General features: G+C 50.8%; 3 protein-coding genes and 1 long non-coding RNA gene across 4 annotated transcripts in view; all 4 read left to right on the top strand.

Moving 5' to 3' along the window:
• The first annotated feature begins 3,804 nt into the window (after nt 1-3,804).
• Nucleotides 3,805-10,356, top strand: ORMDL3 (ORMDL sphingolipid biosynthesis regulator 3). Its single transcript, XM_035347631.1, has 3 exons — nt 3,805-4,011; nt 5,476-5,627; nt 5,757-10,356. Exons 1-3 carry the CDS (start codon nt 3,838-3,840, stop codon nt 5,890-5,892), a joined length of 462 nt encoding a protein of 153 aa, XP_035203522.1. The 5' UTR covers nt 3,805-3,837; the 3' UTR covers nt 5,893-10,356.
• Nucleotides 10,357-10,902: 546 nt separating this feature from the next.
• On the top strand, nt 10,903-17,213 carry LOC118178745 (gasdermin-A3-like). The gene is made up of 9 exons (XM_035347492.1): nt 10,903-12,501; nt 12,693-12,900; nt 13,393-13,558; nt 13,669-13,762; nt 14,573-14,802; nt 14,850-15,041; nt 15,435-15,585; nt 16,033-16,106; nt 16,716-17,213. The coding sequence occupies exons 1-9, from the start codon at nt 12,288-12,290 to the stop codon at nt 16,950-16,952; spliced, it is 1,566 nt and encodes a 521-aa protein (XP_035203383.1). The 5' UTR covers nt 10,903-12,287; the 3' UTR covers nt 16,953-17,213.
• Nucleotides 13,773-14,488, top strand: LOC118178829. Its single transcript, XR_004756296.1, has 2 exons — nt 13,773-14,256; nt 14,344-14,488. It is a non-coding gene; the product is annotated as an uncharacterized LOC118178829 (long non-coding RNA).
• Nucleotides 17,214-18,342: 1,129 nt separating the features above from the next.
• The window catches only part of PSMD3 (proteasome 26S subunit, non-ATPase 3), a 4,270-nt gene continuing 4,015 nt past the window's right edge, over nt 18,343-18,597 (top strand). Inside the window, 2 exon segments of the mRNA XM_035347590.1 lie at nt 18,343-18,518; nt 18,520-18,578. Coding sequence (XP_035203481.1) covers nt 18,397-18,518; nt 18,520-18,578 — 181 coding nt within the window. The 5' untranslated portion in view covers nt 18,343-18,396.

Here is an 18,597-nt window from a genome sequence, read left to right as displayed (position 1 = left end):
CTTTTTCTGCTGCCTGCATCAGCCGGGGCCTCATCCTGATCCTTGTCCCGCCGCTGCCCCCGGGTCCTGGCTTCACGGCCAGGCTCCGGCCTGGCAGAGCCTCCAGCGGCCCAGCTCGGGGCCACAAAGCAGTGCCGGTTAGTCGGACGTGCCAGCGCCTTCCCCTATCAGCTGCCTTTACGCGCAGCCAACATCTGCGAGGCACTCGATCCTCCGGTTCTCGCAAAGAAGGGTGTAAAATATTTATTTGCTCGGGAGACGGCGAGTGCTGCTGCTGCCAGAGATAGGGATCGCGGCTCTGCTGCGGCTCCCCCCGGATCACAATCGCTTGCATGCTGGGAACGCTCGGGAAGATCGCCCAAGATAAGCACCTGCTGCCTTCCTCACCTCTGTGGTGCTCAGATAAAGCTCCCGCACGGAGCAGGCAGCGGGCGAGGCGGCCAGCAGCAGGGTGCAAATCCTGCAGCACCCCAGGGAACGGCTGCGGGCAGAGCCGTGCCCTGCCCGGCGTTCTGGGCCACGGCTGAGCAGCGGGACGGGGCGGGCGGCGGTTGGGATCCCCCCGGGAGCAAAAGGTGGGGAAGGAGCTGCGCCTCGGGGCGCTGGTGGCACGGCTTTAGGCATGGTCCTTCAGCAGCTGCTGACGTTGGGTTGTCTTTTTTTTGTAGAAGCAGGGAGGCGCTGGCACGCCAGCTGCTGGCAGCCCCAAAGCGCCCTGCTCGGAGCCCCAGGACAGGTCTGGTTCTCCCGAGGGAGCCCTGGGCAGCCGGGAGCTCACGAGTGACGGGTGGGCAGTCGGTCACGCAGGCACAGAAAGGCCCAGGCAGAGAGGAAGGGCTCAGCTCCTCCATCGCGCGTGCTGTTTGTGTCCCACCGTGACTTTTTCCCTCCTTGGATGGCCACCGTCCAACGTCAGCGCAGTCCTGACCTTCACACCCGGTCTGTTGAAACATTCAAACTTTTCTGTCCTGAAACGGCGCTGCACAACTGGGAAAGGCAGCTCAGCAGCCAGCTGCTGCAGGGGCGGAGCTGGAGTTCCTCCCGCTTTTGTGTCTCGCCTTGTTCTGTGGTTGTTTCTTTTTTTTTATTCTGCAGGTGAACAAATCCCTGGTGTAAAATCAGAAAGCAAACAAGGGATCGGGGAGGGGGGGAGGGATCTGAGCTTCGGCGGCGCGCTCCGGCAGCCGGACTTGTGCAATAACGTGCAAAAGCTCTGTGTGCAATCTGAAGTGAGCAAAGAGCTTGGGCAAGGGCTGCGAACACGAGGTCAGAAATGGGAAAGATTCGCAAGCGAAATATTTTTAAGGTGGGGAAGGCAGATTTAGAAAAGTATGCAAAATCATCCTAATAATAGGACCCTAACGCTTGCCATCGCCACAGCTGTCTTGCTTGAATTAACCTCCGGTGCGGTTTGTACTCGCATTTCACCACTCCGATCATTTTTACAAGCAAGGAAACCGAGGCAAAGGGAGGAGGATTGCTTCACGTACAACCTCTGAGCTTGGCCCTTTGCCCCCCAGGCTCAGCTCTGCAACTGCCCTCGTCTGCAGGTGGCACCGGGTAGGAGTTGCTCCTTATTTTTTTGACCGTCGGACTCGCCGTCGTCCTCACGTGGAAACTGCGCTTGCTTCCTAAACGTCCAGGCTGCCCCCCCAGCTGTAGGTCTGCGGGCATCGCCTCGAGAAAAGAGGGGGAGCTGGAGGGCCTGGAAGATGTCACCACCCCAGTTCCAAAGAGGAAACGATCTTCTCTTGCTCAGCGTTAATTAAACGCGATTGTAAAGCATCCAGTGAGGCCGTTCAGCACCAGGCTTCCTGCAGTCGAGTTGCTCTGAACCTCCGCTGCGCAGCTAACGCCGCGGCGCGGTTTGTCTCCGTTCTCTTTGCTGCTGTCTTCTAAGCACTTGGGGACTATTCATCACATCTTACTTGAGCGTTCTCTAGACTAAACAAACCCATTTCCTTCAAGCTGTCCTTGCAGGTCGTGTTTTTCCTACACCTCTGCTCATTCTCACAGCTCTCCCCTGGACTCTCTCCAGCACTGGACAGTTTTCTAGCCGAGGCCTTACCAATATCTAGGAGAATTATTTCCTTTGTCTTGGCAAGCAGCACTCCTGTTTATGCATTCCACAGCGGTGGTTGCTTTTTCTTTCTCTTTTTCCCAGTACTGTGACAGTTTGGACTCGTGCTATGCCTCGCCGCAGCCCCCGGATTTCCTTCCGAAAGCCTTTAGGAGCTGCAGCAGATCAGGGACGGAGCTGCTCTCCCAGCCAGGCCTGGAGCGCTGAACTCCGGCTCCGAGTCCTGCTTCCAGACCAAGCTTCCTCGTCGGGAGTGCCCAGGAGCTGACAGATTTTCACCCAGGGGACGTGCCAAGAGGCTGAGCGACCTGCAGATCTGTAGGGTTTTGGTTTTTTTTCTGCCAGGCAAACAAAAACCTTCTCCAGCTGTGAACCACCTGGGTAGCAGAAGCAGGTGAGCATCCATCAGCTCACCTGGCGGCCTCTGGTGCCGAGCAAGCACCGGCTGAAAGTTGCAGCGAGCGTCCCAGGAGCTGCAGAGTCGAACACGAGCCGTGTGCGCGAGCCCTGGGCAGGAGCAGGAGAGCACAGCAGCTTCTGAAACAAGCCAGGCCCAGCTCCCCGTAAGGGAACTCGCAACAGCTGGCAGCGACATCCAGCGCGTAATGTTAGATCTGGCTCGGGCTCGCCTCCTGAGACTGCGCGAGCTGGAGAGAACAGCAACTCGTTCTTCAGCTGTGGGAACAAAAGCAGCAACACAAGGCTAGACAGCAGGAAAAAGCCCTCGCCTTGGGGTCCCAAGGAACCTAAGGAAACCACGTACTTGGTACTTGTACTTGGTACTTGGTCCCAGTACCTAAGGAAACCACGTTTCCTTGGGACAGGGACCGTGAGGATTTCGTGCGAGACCTTCCATATGTGAAGACAGCCTCCTTGACAGGGGTTTTACTTGGTCTCCTTGCCGTGATCCCTGAAAAGCGGTATGGCAGCCCTCAGCTTCCCAGGAAGCCTAAAACGTGACCAATACCTGCTGCTGGTAGCCATCAGTCCAGAAAGCCACAGCATTGTCCAAAGACTGCTGGTGTTACCCAGTTGCGATCTGAAAGGATAACGCTGCCTTGCTTCCTCGTCTCCCTGGGATTGCTTCGAAAAAGCCAAGCTCCGAGCGTCCTTCCCTACAGGGGAATTCTGTTACCACTGCCCCCATCCCTTAAATTGGAAGGGAAAACTTAGGAACCAGACCAGGAGACCAGCGAGCCTCCAGAGCGTGCAGAACCCTCCTGAATTATGCGGACTAACTGGGTGATCCGTTGACAAACAGCTGCTTTGCCTTCACTCTTCAAACACTAACGTTTGCTTTCTTAGTTTGAAGTACGTTGAACCCAGAAACATGTAAGAACCTTCACGAGCCAAGTGCTTCCATGATTAATACTGCCATGATGGCTTAAAAAGCACTTCAAGTATTCATTTGAGTCTTGTCAGGGAAGACTCGCATTGAACATCGACGTCGTGGTTCCAGGAAAATGCTCCAGCGGATCGCACGTAGCTTCTGTCACAGGCAGGCTCCCCACAGGCTGTTCCCAAACGGGAACTGCTCCCAGATTCCGCCCCCCCTCCGAAACATCAGTAGCAAGGTGCAGAGAAGTGAACCAACGTGGGATTTTTATAGCAAACAAAAAAGCTATAAAAAAGCCTATAGCAAGGCCCTCCACCCCCGCTGTGCTTAGCCGAGAGATTTGGACGGAGGGTTAGAGCGGTCCGAGTCCTAACCTGATCTGCTTTAGTTTCAGGGGTGCCCAACTGACACAAGAGCCACCATGAACGTGGGAACGGCACACAGCGAGGTGAACCCCAACACCCGTGTCATGAACAGCCGCGGCATCTGGCTGTCCTACGTCCTCGGAATCGGCCTGCTGCACGTCGTGCTCCTGAGCATCCCCTTCTTCAGCGTCCCCGTGGTTTGGACTCTCACTAACATCATTCACAACATGGTAAGGAAGCAGCGTGGTTGGTTTGACTTCTGGGGCACGGAGAGGTAATCTCTCTGCAGCAGCTGTTCTTTGGAGAGAGATCTAATCCAGCTCTTGTTGACACAGTTCCCTTCTCTATTTCCAAAGACACGGGGTAAGTTACCCAACCTCCAGCCCTCAGACTGCGCCTTTTCCTCTAGGTCATGTATTTAAATCCAGCCCAGGGACTGATAAGACTCCAAGCATCTGGTAAGGCTGCCCAGAGGGGACACAACTGATTTGCCTGCAGAGCGAGTCCCTTTGCTGTGTCCACCTTAGCGCAGGAATAGCTGTGCCAGGCCACAGAAGCTGGCATGGCAGCTTTCACTTGGGTTGATACAATCAGCCTCGTCAGAGCTAGAAAGCAAAATGAACCTCAGCTCGTTCTGCCTAAAGGACAAGAATGGTCCAGAAACAGATTCTCCCCCTGTGAGCATCAGGTACCCAAGGGACAAGGTGTCAGAGCATCGGGCTAGGGGAAGCAGGGCACCGGCTCCGTTCACACCGCGCGGTCTTGTGCTGTGCTGCAGCCACGCAGTGACAACTTCCCCAGTGAGCAGAAGAAAACCGTGCTCTGTTTAACTGCTCACTTCTGTGCCTCTGCCATCCCGTTGTTCAAGTCTTAGCACTCTTGGGTCCTAGGGCTTGAGCAGACCTCTCCCCAGCTATTTGCCCTCAGGCAAAAGAGGCAAAATACTTCAGAGGCGCAGCAATCAATTTTGTGTCGTTTATTTTAAATAGCATCTCGGCCCGAGAATGTCCCAGAGACAAAAAACACCCTGAGCGGGGGCCCTCGTGCTCATGTTATTCACATCTCTAGTGAAAGGAAAGCACCACGCCAGCTGGAACTGCTAGGGGCTGAGCTCAGTGCATGCTACCTGCATTTCATCCAGCTCCTTCCCCTGCTCCCCTCTGCCAGCTTAAATGCTTGGGTCCTGGGAGCAGAAAGGAGTTAAAGCCAGCAATGGCTGTGCTTGAAAGACGTGTCTGACTGAGCCAGACGCTTGCTGCTTATCTCAAAGCTGTGTTCCACTTCGAGGTTAACCTGTAATCAGAACAGTAACAGACCCTTACTGCCTGCAGGTCTAGCAGCACTTTTTTCAGAAAGCATTTAGCGTTGCTGCTGCACAGCAGAGCGAGTCCATGCTAATCTCCCGATCCAAGCGCCGTAATCCTGCAACTACCTTCTTGCCTCACGCGCAAGAGCTAAGTGAGAGGCCTCACGTGCAACAGGCAAGCCTGGGAGAGCCCCGGCTGGTGGCCTTCGCCCTAACTCACTGCTTCAGCAGCCTCTGTTTGAGTTTCCCAGCAATGGCAATGCGTCCCTCTAGCGGGACAGCCTGCTGGTGCAAGCTGCCTGCCCGGAGCCTCTCACCGCTGTGCTGTTCGTGCTGAAGCTGAAGCCGTTCACGGTGTTGATCCCGCTGCAACGTGTGTTTGCTGCAGAGTATGTACATCTTCCTACATACCGTGAAAGGAACTCCTTTTGAGACGCCAGATCAGGGGAAGGCTCGGCTGCTCACGCACTGGGAGCAGATGGACTACGGCGTGCAGTTCACGGCGTCCCGCAAGTTCCTGACCATCATGCCCATCGTACTGTGAGTACTGCAGGGCAGCTGAGCTGCCTCGTGTCCTGGGCTGGGCAGCGCTCCCGCGGCCCGTGCTGCCTGGGGAAACAGAAAGCATGAAGCGGCGTTAATTCCTCGCTTTGTTCCCTGCCTTTCCAGGTATTTTCTAACCAGCTTTTACACAAAGTATGACCGGATACACTTCGTAATCAACACCATCTCCCTAATGAGCGTCCTGATCCCCAAGCTGCCTCAGTTTCACGGAGTCCGGATCTTTGGGATCAACAAGTACTGAACTGCGTAGACGGAGCGCGTGGAAGAGGAGCAGAGGCGAGGGGAAGTTCCTTCTCTCTTGCTCTGTTTCTTCACCCCCATGCCCACTGGGATCTGATTTCACAGCGGCTGTTTAAATGCAGTACCCAATAGACACACACCGCATGCTGGATCCTCATGCCCAATAAATCTAAACAAGCTCCAGAGTAGAGTTTAGCGCGGAGCAGGATACATGACGCTGGATTTCTCTTATACCAGCGTCATAAATAGATGGAGATACACTGAGACTTCAAGGTACAAAGAGGATGAGTTATGGGAAGATCATCGTCTATCCCAGGCATTGAACGGCGAGAACAGGGATGAGGGGAAAAGCTTTTAGTGCTGGTACTATTGCTGTGGTAAATGCACTTTAACAAACATTTCCCTTTCTGAAGCTAGGTGCTTTACGCGATATGTGGGGAAGCTCAAAGGGAGACAGCCAGACTTCCCCAATAGTTGATTGTTTGGGGGTTTGAGTCCCCTTTTGGGGCAGGGGAGGAGAGGGAGGGGGAACAGAACGACAGATTTGTATTCTGAAATCTTTTACGCCACTGAGAAAGGAAGTTCTTTTACTAAAAACAGTACAGGAAAGAATCACCTGCAGCTTGACAAAGCTTTCAGTTTTCTGTGGTACCATTCGCGTGGTTCAGGGAAGATGACCAGCTCCTAAGCTACAGTTGTTACTTGCAACTTGTACCAGCATTTGTCCGGGTAACTTTGCTCCCAAGCCCAAACCACTAAAATTTTAAAGCACGCTGAGCACTCAGGCAGTGCAGCGTTTGGATTAGAGGCCAGGCTGCAGCTCGTTTTAATGATTAACTACAAATGCCACTGAGGTACTTGGTACACGGCCATTGCATGAGCTTGGGAGAAGCTGCCGACTGATGGGTAGGGGCCAAGCGAGAGATGGACGGCTGCCCGATACCATCAGCGGCAGTAACTGGAATTTTTCTCCTCCATCCATCTCCTTGGTCTCTTAGGTCTGCGTACGCGTTACTGAGCTCTGCCAGGTCTCACTGTGGACTTAACTCAGCATGCGAGCCTCCACGTGGCAAACAAGTGCACGATGCCTGACTGCCGCCTGGCACGCAGCACCACGCACAAACACCGCGGCAGCAGCCCCTGGGCCCAGGGTGACGCTGCCAAGGGTGAGGGAGCTGCAGGAGGGCGACGCTAACGAGCGGCACGCTGAAGCGACCAAGAGAAGGGTGTTACGGGGCACCGAGGACAACAGATGATCTGGTATAGGAACAAAAATGAGCCTTTTCCCCCATGAAAGTACCACCTGAATGAAAAAAGGTCTGCAGGTTTAGACTTCCTGGCTGAGATGCCTTTCTGCTCTTCAAAGCAATCGGTTTTTCTTTTGGGTCGCGTGCCCGATGAAATGTTTTTCCTCATGCTTCCCCTGTAAACTTAGGAAAGCCTGTATTTTTTGTTGTCTTAGTGCTTATATTGTCTCACACTGACAGCGGTAGAAACTTTTTAAATATGCTGGTTTTGTTCCTGCGTTAGCTAAGCCTAGCTTGAGAAGTCACAGTGGATACTGAATTGTTTGATGGTCTGAGCATAGGACAGAGGAACTCCAGGTTCACACGTAAGACCCAGAACTACTCCGTGCGTAATTTTAGGCAAGCTGCTTTACCTCTCTGTCTCAGATTAACTCCCAGACTGCTGCAGAGAAGGGAGAAAACACTTAGCATACCTCAGAGGGATGCTGGAATGCATAGAGAATCATTACCTAATATGTTTGAAAAACAGAAATATTTTAAGTGAAAACGAAGCTTTCGAGAAAGTAGAAAGAAGATTTCAAGAAGGTAGAAGGAGAAGAGCCTGGCTTGATATTTGAGTGCTGGGAGGGGGGTTTAAACCTTTTAACCACCACGACATAGGGACTGCTGCTTTAGTTAAGGTACTATATTCCCTAAAGCTAATATACTCCTTAAGCTACTAGACAATGATTTTGGGGGAAAAAAAGTGTTTTTGGAATAGAACTGTTTTGTCAATCAGCTGAGTACTTTTGAAATTAGTAAGAAATCAACAGCACCAATGCCTGGAATGCTTACGGAAAGACTGCTGCCCTCAGAGGTGCGGCACTTGCTGGTAACAGGGTGGCTAAGGCCGCATCCGTAAGGCAGACTGTGCTGCTCAGCAGATCTGAATTCCTGACAGCACACCCAACATCCGTGCCCATGGTGAATCTCCAGAAGGAAGAACACTATTCATTTAGGTAGAAAACGAGGCGGGGGGGGGGGGAACATCAGCCTTTTAGCAACAAAAACAGTAGCTATACCACAGGTGCTTGTGCTTAAAATATTAATTCCCTAGATACAGACATCTACTGGTTATTTCTAAGTATATGTGCTTCACCCAAAGCCAGAGCAGCTTTGATATTTTTGGCATAAGCACAAATTGAAGGCAGAGGATCAGCTTTCTTCCAAGTACAGCGCTGCAGTTGCACCAAGCGCCTTGGCATTATAACAGCTGAGGATCTGGATATTTATTATTTGTGCTGTTAACTGACACTACGGACACTTGACTGCATTTTGTTAAATTAAAGCTCATCACTAAAACAACAGAGGATGAAATTCCAAATTTCTAGGAAGGGCATTTTTTAAAGCCCAGAGTCTAAAATGTTGGGCAAAGCCTTAATTACAATAGCAAGCTTTTATGATATACTTTATTGACACCGAAGTGAATAAAATAGCCATTACACAAGTGTCCATGTTTGGGGTTACATGGCAAATGACATTCTTTCCAAGGCAGGTATAGCATTTTTTTGGTCACAAAATATCTGAAGTTAACTCGGACTCAGACAGTTAATCCAATCAAGTGAAATATGAATGAAAACTGGAGAAATACGGACAGAACTGAGAGCAAGAGCTGAAGAAAGATTTCATGTTAATAGTACGGTGTATTGAGTAGCTTCATTAGATTTACAGTTACTTGAACAATTATTGATCTGATACCTTCCTTAAGATCCCATCTTAAGGGTAGATAGAAGAATTAATCAAAATAGAAAAGGAACCATAAAAAAAGCTTTGGGTACTGCTGGTCAAGCCACCTTCACGTGAGTTTTGTGGCTGGTTCCTTCCTGCCAGTGTCATGGGAGCGAGTGGTACCTGACCAAGCTTCTAGTTAAGTTTCTTTGTTGCAGTGGTGTGAAAGTAATGAATACAGTGCTGGGTGTCCTGGAAGTCTGTACTGAACCCACTTCTGGGTTATTTCTGTTTGCTAAATTCGTGTGGAAGTGAGTTCAGTGCTTGAAGGCTAATCTTGAGCACACAGAAGTTAATGAACTTAGTCAAAACACTAAAAATCTCATGGGGTAAGTCATTTCTGAGAAAAGGGACATTGGAACAGCACAGGCAGGAGCAGGGGGTTTTAGACAGATGTTTGCAGCTGGCATAGCGATGATCCAAGGGCAAAGCCTACCTTGTGTGCTGAGAGTCAGAACGGGAGCCCAGAGACTGTCCACTCCTTCTTTTAGGCTGTAGAATTTTCTCCGGTACCTCTGTGAAGGAGATAATTCAGCATTACGGATTTTGAACAGGATTTTCATCACATTGCACTTGACAGATTTTCCCCTTGAACTTACGCTGTACTAGGATAAACTTCAGCTGGAGAACCAAGGTGGACTCCTTGTGTGACTGAGAAACAATGACTGGACAAGTAGGTACTTAAAACGCTTTTCTTTTTTGTTCTGCGATGAATGCAGGAGAAAAGCTTCCGAAACCCACCACTTGAGCAGCTTCCAGGCACTGGCAAGAAGCCATCCCTCCGCCTGATCTTGCGGGCAAGGCCTCCTCTAAGCCATCGTTAAGACAATGCACCTATTAACGCCATGTGGAAGCCGCTGCACCAGGGAAACGAGGGAACAATCAAGTGCTACCAGTTGGTGAATTAGGGAATCCTGTCTTGCAATTCCTTTAACAGAGCTAACGGATGTCACGCAGTCCAACCCTTCGCAGGAAAAAAAAAAAAAAAAAGCCTTTAAAATACAAACAAAAGCCTGAGGTCTCGGGCTACTTAATTCTCGAGTCCGTTTTTTTAATTCATTGTTTCGTTTTTGGTTTGTTTTAACGGAAGGTTGGTACTGGCCCTTGAAAAGGGGACAGCAGTTGGGTTACCGTTAACGCATTCATATTTCTTACCGTGACTTACACTGCTTTTTCATCGCGCATAATGTATTTTAAGCATGCGAGAGTTCGTGTATCCTCCCTGGATGAATTTAAGTGAGCTAAATTAGTTTTGTTTTTTTTTAATGGAACATTCTGACATTGTACATAGTTTTAGGGTTGTTTTGGTTTCTTCTCCCAGTAGCCCTTCTTTTTGCTGTGGATACCGAAGTCTCATGTAGAGAACTTTCTAAAATAAAAGTGTGAATATTTTTATTACTCCTTTGTACAGCATTCTAAGAGAAACTAATAAAGTAAGTATTCATGTAAAAGCCTGTGCTTGATTCCTTGAATTCCCACGTGGAGCGGGTTTGCTTTTAAACGTGCAGCTGGAAGCCCACCAGGCCTGGGGTTGCAGCAGAGCAAAGAGTTGGCCAAGGAGACCGGTCAAAGAGGCTGCTGAAGGCATCCCACGCCCCACGCCTCGCAGCTTGGCGCTGTCACGGCTCTACTGAGATCACTCCCAGGCCAGAACGAGTTGTTCCCCATCCCAACGGATCGCAATCTGGAAATCAGAGCCACGCCAGAAGCCTGGGAATAACCCCTTGGCCTCCAGACAAGTTATCTACAGCTGCGGTAACGGAGCATAGCGGCACACCACAGTGACTGGTCAGCAGCAAAGTTTTCGGGCCAAGGACTTTGTGTCTGCAGCTGTTTGCTGACTTTGCCCTTAAAATAAGTCTGGTGCTTCCGGAACCAGCCAGGAAGCAGCAGGCAGGGAGCGGCTGCCTCGCCCCACTGCTGCCAGACGCCTGCATCACTCCAGCGGCACAGACGCACGTCCCTGGCCTTTCCCACCGCCTGCGAGGTAAGAGAAGGCGTTGCGCTCCCCAGGCCGGCAGGTACGATTTTAAAAGCTTTTCAAACAGCAGAGGGGGAGAGCAAATTGACAGTTCTTGCTAGGTTTTATCTGGTTTTGAAATCTTCCAACGGAATGTGTCCCGCAGGCACTGCTGAATCCATCCCACTTAGGCAGCCAGGACTGCCGCTTCCCCTGGCAGCGCATCTCCTCCTCCCTGGCCTGACAGTAACTCCCCGAAGAATCAGACACACCAAGTCTGTTTTTTTTCCAGTCCCCTGGGGTGCATTAAAGCAAGACAGAGGGAAAGAAAAGCTCCCCACGCACCCCAAATGAATGGGAGCTGTTCATCTGAGCCACAGGCAGGGACCTGTTGCTGTTTAACGGGACTCGATAAAGCAGGGCGCAGAAGGGAGAGAACACACCGGCACATTTTTCTCTCGTACCTAAAGAAGTTTCATTTGTAAATCAAAGTTGTCCTTCCCCGTGCCATACGTACCGATACCAAAGGGCATAACAAGCAAAACTGAAACTTTGGAGTCGAAACCAGCTGCAACAGGACTCGGAGGGCAATTTCTTTTCTCTCCCTCCAACACCCAGCTTTCCTCTGTGGGGGAACACGCAGCTCTGCGGGCACGTCATGGTTTGGGGGAGAGGGGGTACGGACAAAACGAACCCGAAATGCTGAGGAACACCTTGGCACAGAGCAAGCGTCCCCATTTCCCTCCCCAGCCCACTGTTCTCAACACTTTCACTTCCTTAGAGCCCAACAGAATCGGTTTTCTAAGGCTGTTTCGAAACAGGGCTAAGCCTTACTCATCCTTCAGGCATCAAGACCCAAGGGGAAAAACGCAGAAGCAGTACTTATGAGGAAACTAAAAACCAGCAAAAAATAATAATAATAAAAAATTAAACCTTGTGTAAGGGCAATGTATTAGAGATGCAAGTATTTAGGACCTTGTGAGGTGGTACAGACGGTTAAGTAGCCGTGTCTAGTGTTAGTAATTAAAATTGTTACGCTCTGTGCTGGGTACATGCAACAGATGAAGTGTCCCCAGTGTGACCAGCAGCACCGAGGCTCCGTCCCGCAGCAGCAGCAGCTGTGTTCTCAGTTCTGCAACGACTGAAGTTACACCGCAGGCAGGGATAAGCTCCACTAAGCCTAAGGAGCAAGCCACAGCTGCTAACCCTACCTGGCCACGTGCCTCCCTCCAACAGCCCTGTGCACACTGCGTCCTCGTACTAACGCCGGCTTTGGGGGGTTATTATCCTTTAAAAAGGAAGTAGTAACGCATTTTGTTACAGCCTTCTGCTTGTATTACAAGTCACTTTGCTTGTCTTGCCTGTTTCCTAAGGCACAAGCACACTTCTCCTCGGTTCCCGAATTCATCAAGCCGCAGCAGAATGTTCAAAAAAGTCACCCAAAATGTGGCAAAGCAAATGGATCCACGTGGAGACCTGGTTCCAGTTGAAAGTATCGTCGACCAAGACCATTTCAAAACCTTCTGTCTGGTTAGAAGAAAAGGAAAAACCGCCTTCCGCCAATTGCCCCGCTACAAACGGACAGAATATAAACTCCACGACGTGCTGCTGCCTGGAAAAGACGATAAAAGTGACGGTAAAGTCCACATTTATCATTCTTGCTTATAATTTCCACAGACAAAACACTTGCATCATCCCGCTTCCTCTCAGTGGCTAATTAAGGATTCCTTTGTGCCTGAACTCCACCACACTGCGTCTTTACGGTATGGGCGACAGCCGTAACCCCGGCTGTGTACCCACGTTAATTAACGCATCAAATCATTTCAGCGTCCCTCCTCTGCGGAGACCAGCAAGACTCGAGGCAGTACGCAACCGCGGGAAGCGCCTGTGACCAAGTCGATGCGACCGTGAGCCTTCCCGTCGAACCCGCGCTGGTAGAACTAGGAGCGTCTGCCTCTTTCTCCAAAAAGTGGTCCATCAAGATGGAAAAAAGGCACGTGCCAGCATCGCAGCTCGAGGTGCTGAAGACAGAAAGGTAAGGCAGACACAGCCGGAGAACGCGCCCTCCCGAATTAAAGCCCGAGACCACGCGGTCCCGTAGCTGTGCCCACTTCTGGAGGGCAGGAAAGAGAGGTGGTAAAGCTGCAGCGTTGTAACGCTTGTAGATTTCTCTGCTATTCAGAAAGCGGAGCGCCGCCGTGCAAGTCAAGCCACCTTTTCTGGTGATTTGTACCCGGCAAAGAGCGCACAGATGAGGACAGATCGCCTACACGGCCACCCAGGCCAGGCCTCGCTGCCGTGGTCCCCCTCAGACACAGAAGCGAAATGCAGCGAGGACAGCAGGAATTACGGCCTATTTCCTGCCACCTTTTTCCCCCCCAGAAGCCCCTTGCATTGTGATATTTGTGTCCTTGTGTAGCAGGAGGAAGGGGACAGGCCGTGGCTCTCAGTAGGCTACGCTACTTTTGGCATAACTCACATACAGAGGCACGTTTAGCAGAGGTATTGCATCCTTTCTCCCCTCTAGGAAACTCAACACGAGCCACCCCTTCATTCGGCAGCTACGGAAGATGCGACAGAATTTATATGTGGTTCACGAAACAATAGAAGCCTCGGAGAAGGTCAGCTATGAAGAATCCACCAAGGCAACAGGAAAAATTGCGGCCCAGCTTTACGCCAAGTTTCTTGCAAAGGTTTGGTTTCTCTCCAGCTCAGGAGTTGGTCCTCCCTGCCCCCCCCGCATGCCATTCGGGCCAGTAACAGATGTTTATGTTTTATTTTTATTATTTATTTTACCAACCAGGGTACCAGCATGAGGAAACAAAGCATAACCATACCCAAGGGCTGCATCCTAGCCTTCAGGGTGATCCAGGTGACCATTGAAGATGCGGAATGGGGTGAGTACCTTTCAGAACCTACCAACTCCTCCGCTTGGGAAACCATGCAGCAAAAACATTTTGTAAAACGTCATTCAGCCCCTCGGCCACCCGTAGCTCATCTGCAAGCACAAACACAATAGAAATAGCAGAAATCACGTGGGAAAGGCTACGTACACAAGTTAAAAGGGCAGCTTGGGAAAGCAACGCAGTTTGCAGGGAGGGGTGGTGAGAAAATGAAAGCAAGGTAAAGGAAGTCTCAGCTCTACATTTCATGAACTGCAGGGACAGCTCCTCTTGAAAAACTGGCACAGGGGACAAAGGTGGCTCTGGCTTGTTTCCTTTCCTCCTCAGGAGAAAAGTGCCAGGGAGAAAACGGGGCGGCCGAGGCTTCGGAGGGAGCACTGGGCAGGGGTGCTCGCACTGGCTAGGCAGAGGAAGGAGGGACATCCCTGACGCCTGCCACAGGATTTGAGATTTGGCCCTGTGCTTTGTGCCTGCGTGGATCCCATCGAGTACAAGAGGCCATTTAAATCGGATGTATTTTAGCACAGGCTTTGGCCAGCACAGCCCCTAAAAGGAGGCACGTGACAGCAGAGGAGGGAGTCTAGAAATGACAGAGTTTAAATGAACCCTGAAACGAGCAGGCAGAAGGCTGTTGGTAAAAGTGCAAACACCAGTCTGAGCCACAGTTACCACGTGAGATTTGAGAACTGTGATACTACTACCTTCAGTCTCAAAAAAAAACCAAAAAAGACCAAACCAACCAACACCACCTCTCCAGCTCTAAATATTTCCTAAATTAGCAACTCCCTTTTTATCCTGTTGCAGGTATTCATTATTTCCCAGAGAATTATACATCAACGTTCGTATCTGATGGTAAGCAACATACTTCAGTGCTTCCAGTTGCACTGCTTTTCCCGCGTTTGGGTAAGGTGGACTCCCTCGGGCTAGTACGAACCCCACGCAGCAGTGGTTACTGCCACTGCTGCCTGCACCGTGACAACTGCCCAGCTCAAAACTGGGCATTACCTTCCAAAATACTCCTAGAAACGTCTCAAACTTAGGGTCACCGGTGAGCTTTCTCTAGGACTGCCTAGTTTAAAAGAGAAGTGTTTGGTTTGGACAGTGTTTCTGGTTTCCAGGTATCACACATGGACAATTTGGAGAGCTGAAGGAAGAAGTAGAGCAGAACTGCCAACCTTTCTCCCACTTGCCTGATGATCTGAGGAACACGTTTTTAGAAGCCATCAAAGCTGCATTGGGAGACAAGGACGTCTTTCACGAATTGGCCCAGAAAGTAAGCAAAGTTCTTCATACTGCCAGGATTTGTAAGTAAAGGTATCTGTTATCAGTCCTCCTGTCCGAAGTCCTCTCTTGAACCACAACTACCAACCCCAGCGCGTGCCTGGTCTCCATCACCACGCAGAGAAAGGAGGCCCTCAGGACAGAGCGAGCCTCTGAAATATGTCCTGAATATAGACTAGAATTATCTGATGGTATCAAAGCATTTAAATTCCATATTCTGCATTTAACTGTGAATGCTAAATGTTCAATGGTAACCTCATAAATAGCTTGAGGAGGAGAAAAAAAATTACAGGACTTCGTACACTTGCTTCTCCAGGTATATTGAGAAGAACTATCAACAGATTTGTCTCTTAAATCCTGAAATTTCTCTCTCTTATTCCCCTAGATGGAAGAGGTTTGTTATGAAACTAATACTTGTGAGCTGACAACACAGAACCCAAAGCTAAAAGACGTGCTGAGCAGCTTACAGTCTCTTCCAAGAAGCGATCTCCAATGCTGGGCAAAAGCAATTTCCTACACTCTTGATGCTCTCAGTGGTAAGGCGTTCTGGCCACTTCAGTAGGGAAATCCAGTAGTACTGGAATATGTTAAGTGCATTCCTACCTGCAAAGCTAACAAACTACAGAAGTCTTACAGAGAGACTTGCAGAGGATTTACATAAAGCAATGTAAAGATGGCAAGATTAGATGACAGGAACAGCAGTACAAATTCCAAAGTTCTTTTCCCAGTGCTGCCACACAACACGGTTTGAGCCTCTCCTCAGCCTGCGCTGCTGCTTCTACACAGCATTAACGTCATCTGTGCACAGAGCAATGGCTTAATTCATCTCACAGGGAGGTCACACAATCAATTTAACTCAAAAAGTCTAAACAACTTCTGACCAAGCAAGCACTCTGTGCAAGACTGTCACCCTTCTTACCTCGCTAGCTGTCTCTAAAACAAATTGGTGGGTGTTTTGTTACATACCTCTTTTAATTTTCCAGAGCAAACAGAGGAACAACAGCTGGTCTTGCTAGAATCCCTGGAAAAGGAGGCCGTGCAACATCAGCTTAACCTGGTGAGAGAACAGAACATACATTACTGGCTGAAAATAAAGCGCGGGAGGGCAGGGGGCAGTGTTATGCCAGGCACAGAAACGTTTCGATTAAGGCAATAGCAGCGGTATCACAACTCACAGTAATGCTGAGAAGAAAGGAGCGAGTAACTGCTTCAAACTTGGCAGGAATCAGAATACTTACTCTGAGAGGAATCTTCCCCCCAAACACAAAGGTTAAGATTTCTGACAACTGTTTCACTGATAATAAGCAGTCAATTAGATCCAGCTGACTACCATTTTTCTTGAAAGCACAGTCAGAATTTGCTGGTTTCTTTAGCTCCAGATTGAAAACAAGAAAACAACCTTTAGGTTTTTTGGACATAACTAGTTTACAGGAAATTGAACTCAATGCACTAGCATGAAAATTTCCCAGGGCAAAAGGTCCCAAACAGAAAAGTGCATTGTTTAGAGGGCCTGTAAGATGAGAAAGCACTTCACAAGTCAGGGAGCATTACTTAAGAGCTTCCACAGATGGGACTGTTAAAACGTTAACGATCCCAAAATTTTAACAATCCCAAAATTTTAACGATCCCATGTTAAGATTTTGCTTTTTCTGTTGTCGCTGCAAAGCTTGAGCAGTTCTTCAAATGCAAGACACAAGACACGGAGGGGCGTTCTGGCGGGGATGACATCGTGCTCCCCTTCACGGCGGATGGGGAAGATAAAACAACCATCGCAATGCTCGAGATGAGTGGAGTGAGGATCGAGAAGGATGGATTTGCTATCTGCGATCAGGAAGGCTTCTTGGCCCTCGAAGCCCTGTACGCATCTCTGTATGCGCTAGATCTCCTGAGTAACTCAGAATAGGCTACACACGTCCCCAGTTAGGGCTGATTTAGGGAGTGATTTAACAATGTAATTGAAAAGCTATTACCTTAAGTCTCTTTTGAAATTTTATCCCTGTGTAGGCGAGGCGCCTTTTAAGCGCTCAGAGCTTCTTTTCCCACCCATTTCTGAGCAGATTTAAATCAACAAAGCTGCTAACAGAACCCCGAGGCTGGATATCGGCATGAATTTTTCCCCCATATGAATGTAGAGTGCCAACTCTACAACCCGCTCTATACTCTATAACCCTCTACTCTATAACCCGCTACCCCAGAGAATCCCAGTCCCGTCAGCCGCGATCGCTTTTAATGAAAAAAAATGTAATCAAAAAGGTACAGAGATACACCTGCAATCACTCACAAACACTTGGAAGGTGAAGGCTGGGTACATTCCCATCCCTGTGCGACACCTCAGGGCATTTTGGTGTCCCACACGCAGTGAAACGGCGCCGTGACCCCACAACAACCCCCCCCAAGTGTTAGTGAGGTGTAAGGGCTACAAAGATGGTTAGAGAATGGGAATATGTCTTGTACGAGGACAGGCTGAAAGAACCAGGCCTGTTGAGCCTGGGAAAGAGAAGACGGAGGGGAGACCTCGTTAACGTATTAATGGCGTCGAGTGGATGCAGCCGGTCTCTTTTCAGTTGTGCCCAGCGACAGGACGAGAGGCGACGGGCACAGACTGAAGCACAGGAGGTTCTGGCTGGATGTGTGGGGGCACTTCTGTGCTGTGAGGTGACGGAGCATCGGAACGGGTCACCCGGAGAGGTTTTGGAGTCTCCTTCTGTGGAGATATCCCAAACCTGGCAGGTGCCATCCTGTGCAAGGCGCTCGGCAGGGGGCTGGACTGTGGGGTCTCCTGGGGTCCCTTCCAACCTCAGCCATTCTGTGGTTTTGTGATTCTGTGAAATTAGTGCTTTAAGATAATGACCCGAATGTCCTGAGCGCTGCTTAATAAAGAACAATCCCTTATGGAACACTGGGATGGTCGTAAATGCAATCTGTGAACACGGGGGGGGGAGCTTGTAAAGGCAACTTGTGAACCCGCAGGCGCCTTCAGCCACCCGGAGCTGCTCACCGGCGGCCTGGCCCCACACAGCCCCCGGAGGAACGGAGCCCTGAGGCGGAAAAGAACGGGCCGGGGGGGGGGAGGGTCTGAGGCTGAGGCGAGTCGCGGGAGCCTCGCGCCTCCCTCAGCCACCGGGCGGGAAAAGGTGTGCGCATGCGCTAAGAGACGGGCGGGAGGTCCCGAGCGGAGTCCGGAAACACCCGAGCGGCGTCGGGCGATACCCGAGCGGCGTCCGGAAACACCCGAGCGGCCTCGGCGCTCGACAGCTCGTGCCTGGCGGCGGGCTCGGCTGGTCGCGCCTGGCCGTTCCCGGCGTGCCCCGCGCTTGTTGCAGTGTCACGGCCGGCGCGGCCCGGCCATGAAGCAGGAGGGCGCCGCTCGCCGCCGCGGCGACAAGGCCAAGGCGCCCCCCGACGGGCCGCCGCCCGCGCCGCCCCCCCCCGACGTGGAGATGCAGGAGGAGGCGGCGGGGGGGGCGGGGGGGGGAGGCGGCCGGGGAGAGGCAGCCCCAGCGGGAGCTGGACGCTGTGACACTGGAGGGTGAGGGGGGGGGGGGGGG

Source organism: Oxyura jamaicensis, chromosome 27 (genome assembly GCF_011077185.1).
Source record: "Oxyura jamaicensis isolate SHBP4307 breed ruddy duck chromosome 27, BPBGC_Ojam_1.0, whole genome shotgun sequence".
In the NCBI taxonomy this organism is placed as follows: domain Eukaryota; kingdom Metazoa; phylum Chordata; class Aves; order Anseriformes; family Anatidae; genus Oxyura; species Oxyura jamaicensis.
Note: the sequence above shows the minus strand (reverse complement) of the source record. Positions and strands in the feature narration are given on the sequence as shown.

Excerpts from the sequence above, each read along its gene's own strand:
- ORMDL3 (XM_035347631.1), top strand. The coding sequence starts at position 3,838 with ATGAACGTGGGAACGGCACACAGCGAGGTGAACCCCAACACCCGTGTC. Across the intron at positions 4,012-5,475 it reads CTAACATCATTCACAACATG|AGTATGTACATCTTCCTACA; the intron begins GTAAGGAAGCAG and ends TGTTTGCTGCAG. Across the intron at positions 5,628-5,756 it reads ACCATCATGCCCATCGTACT|GTATTTTCTAACCAGCTTTT; the intron begins GTGAGTACTGCA and ends CTGCCTTTCCAG.
- LOC118178745 (XM_035347492.1), top strand. The coding sequence starts at position 12,288 with ATGTTCAAAAAAGTCACCCAAAATGTGGCAAAGCAAATGGATCCACGT. Across the intron at positions 13,559-13,668 it reads ACGCCAAGTTTCTTGCAAAG|GGTACCAGCATGAGGAAACA; the intron begins GTTTGGTTTCTC and ends TTTACCAACCAG. Across the intron at positions 13,763-14,572 it reads CATTGAAGATGCGGAATGGG|GTATTCATTATTTCCCAGAG; the intron begins GTGAGTACCTTT and ends ATCCTGTTGCAG.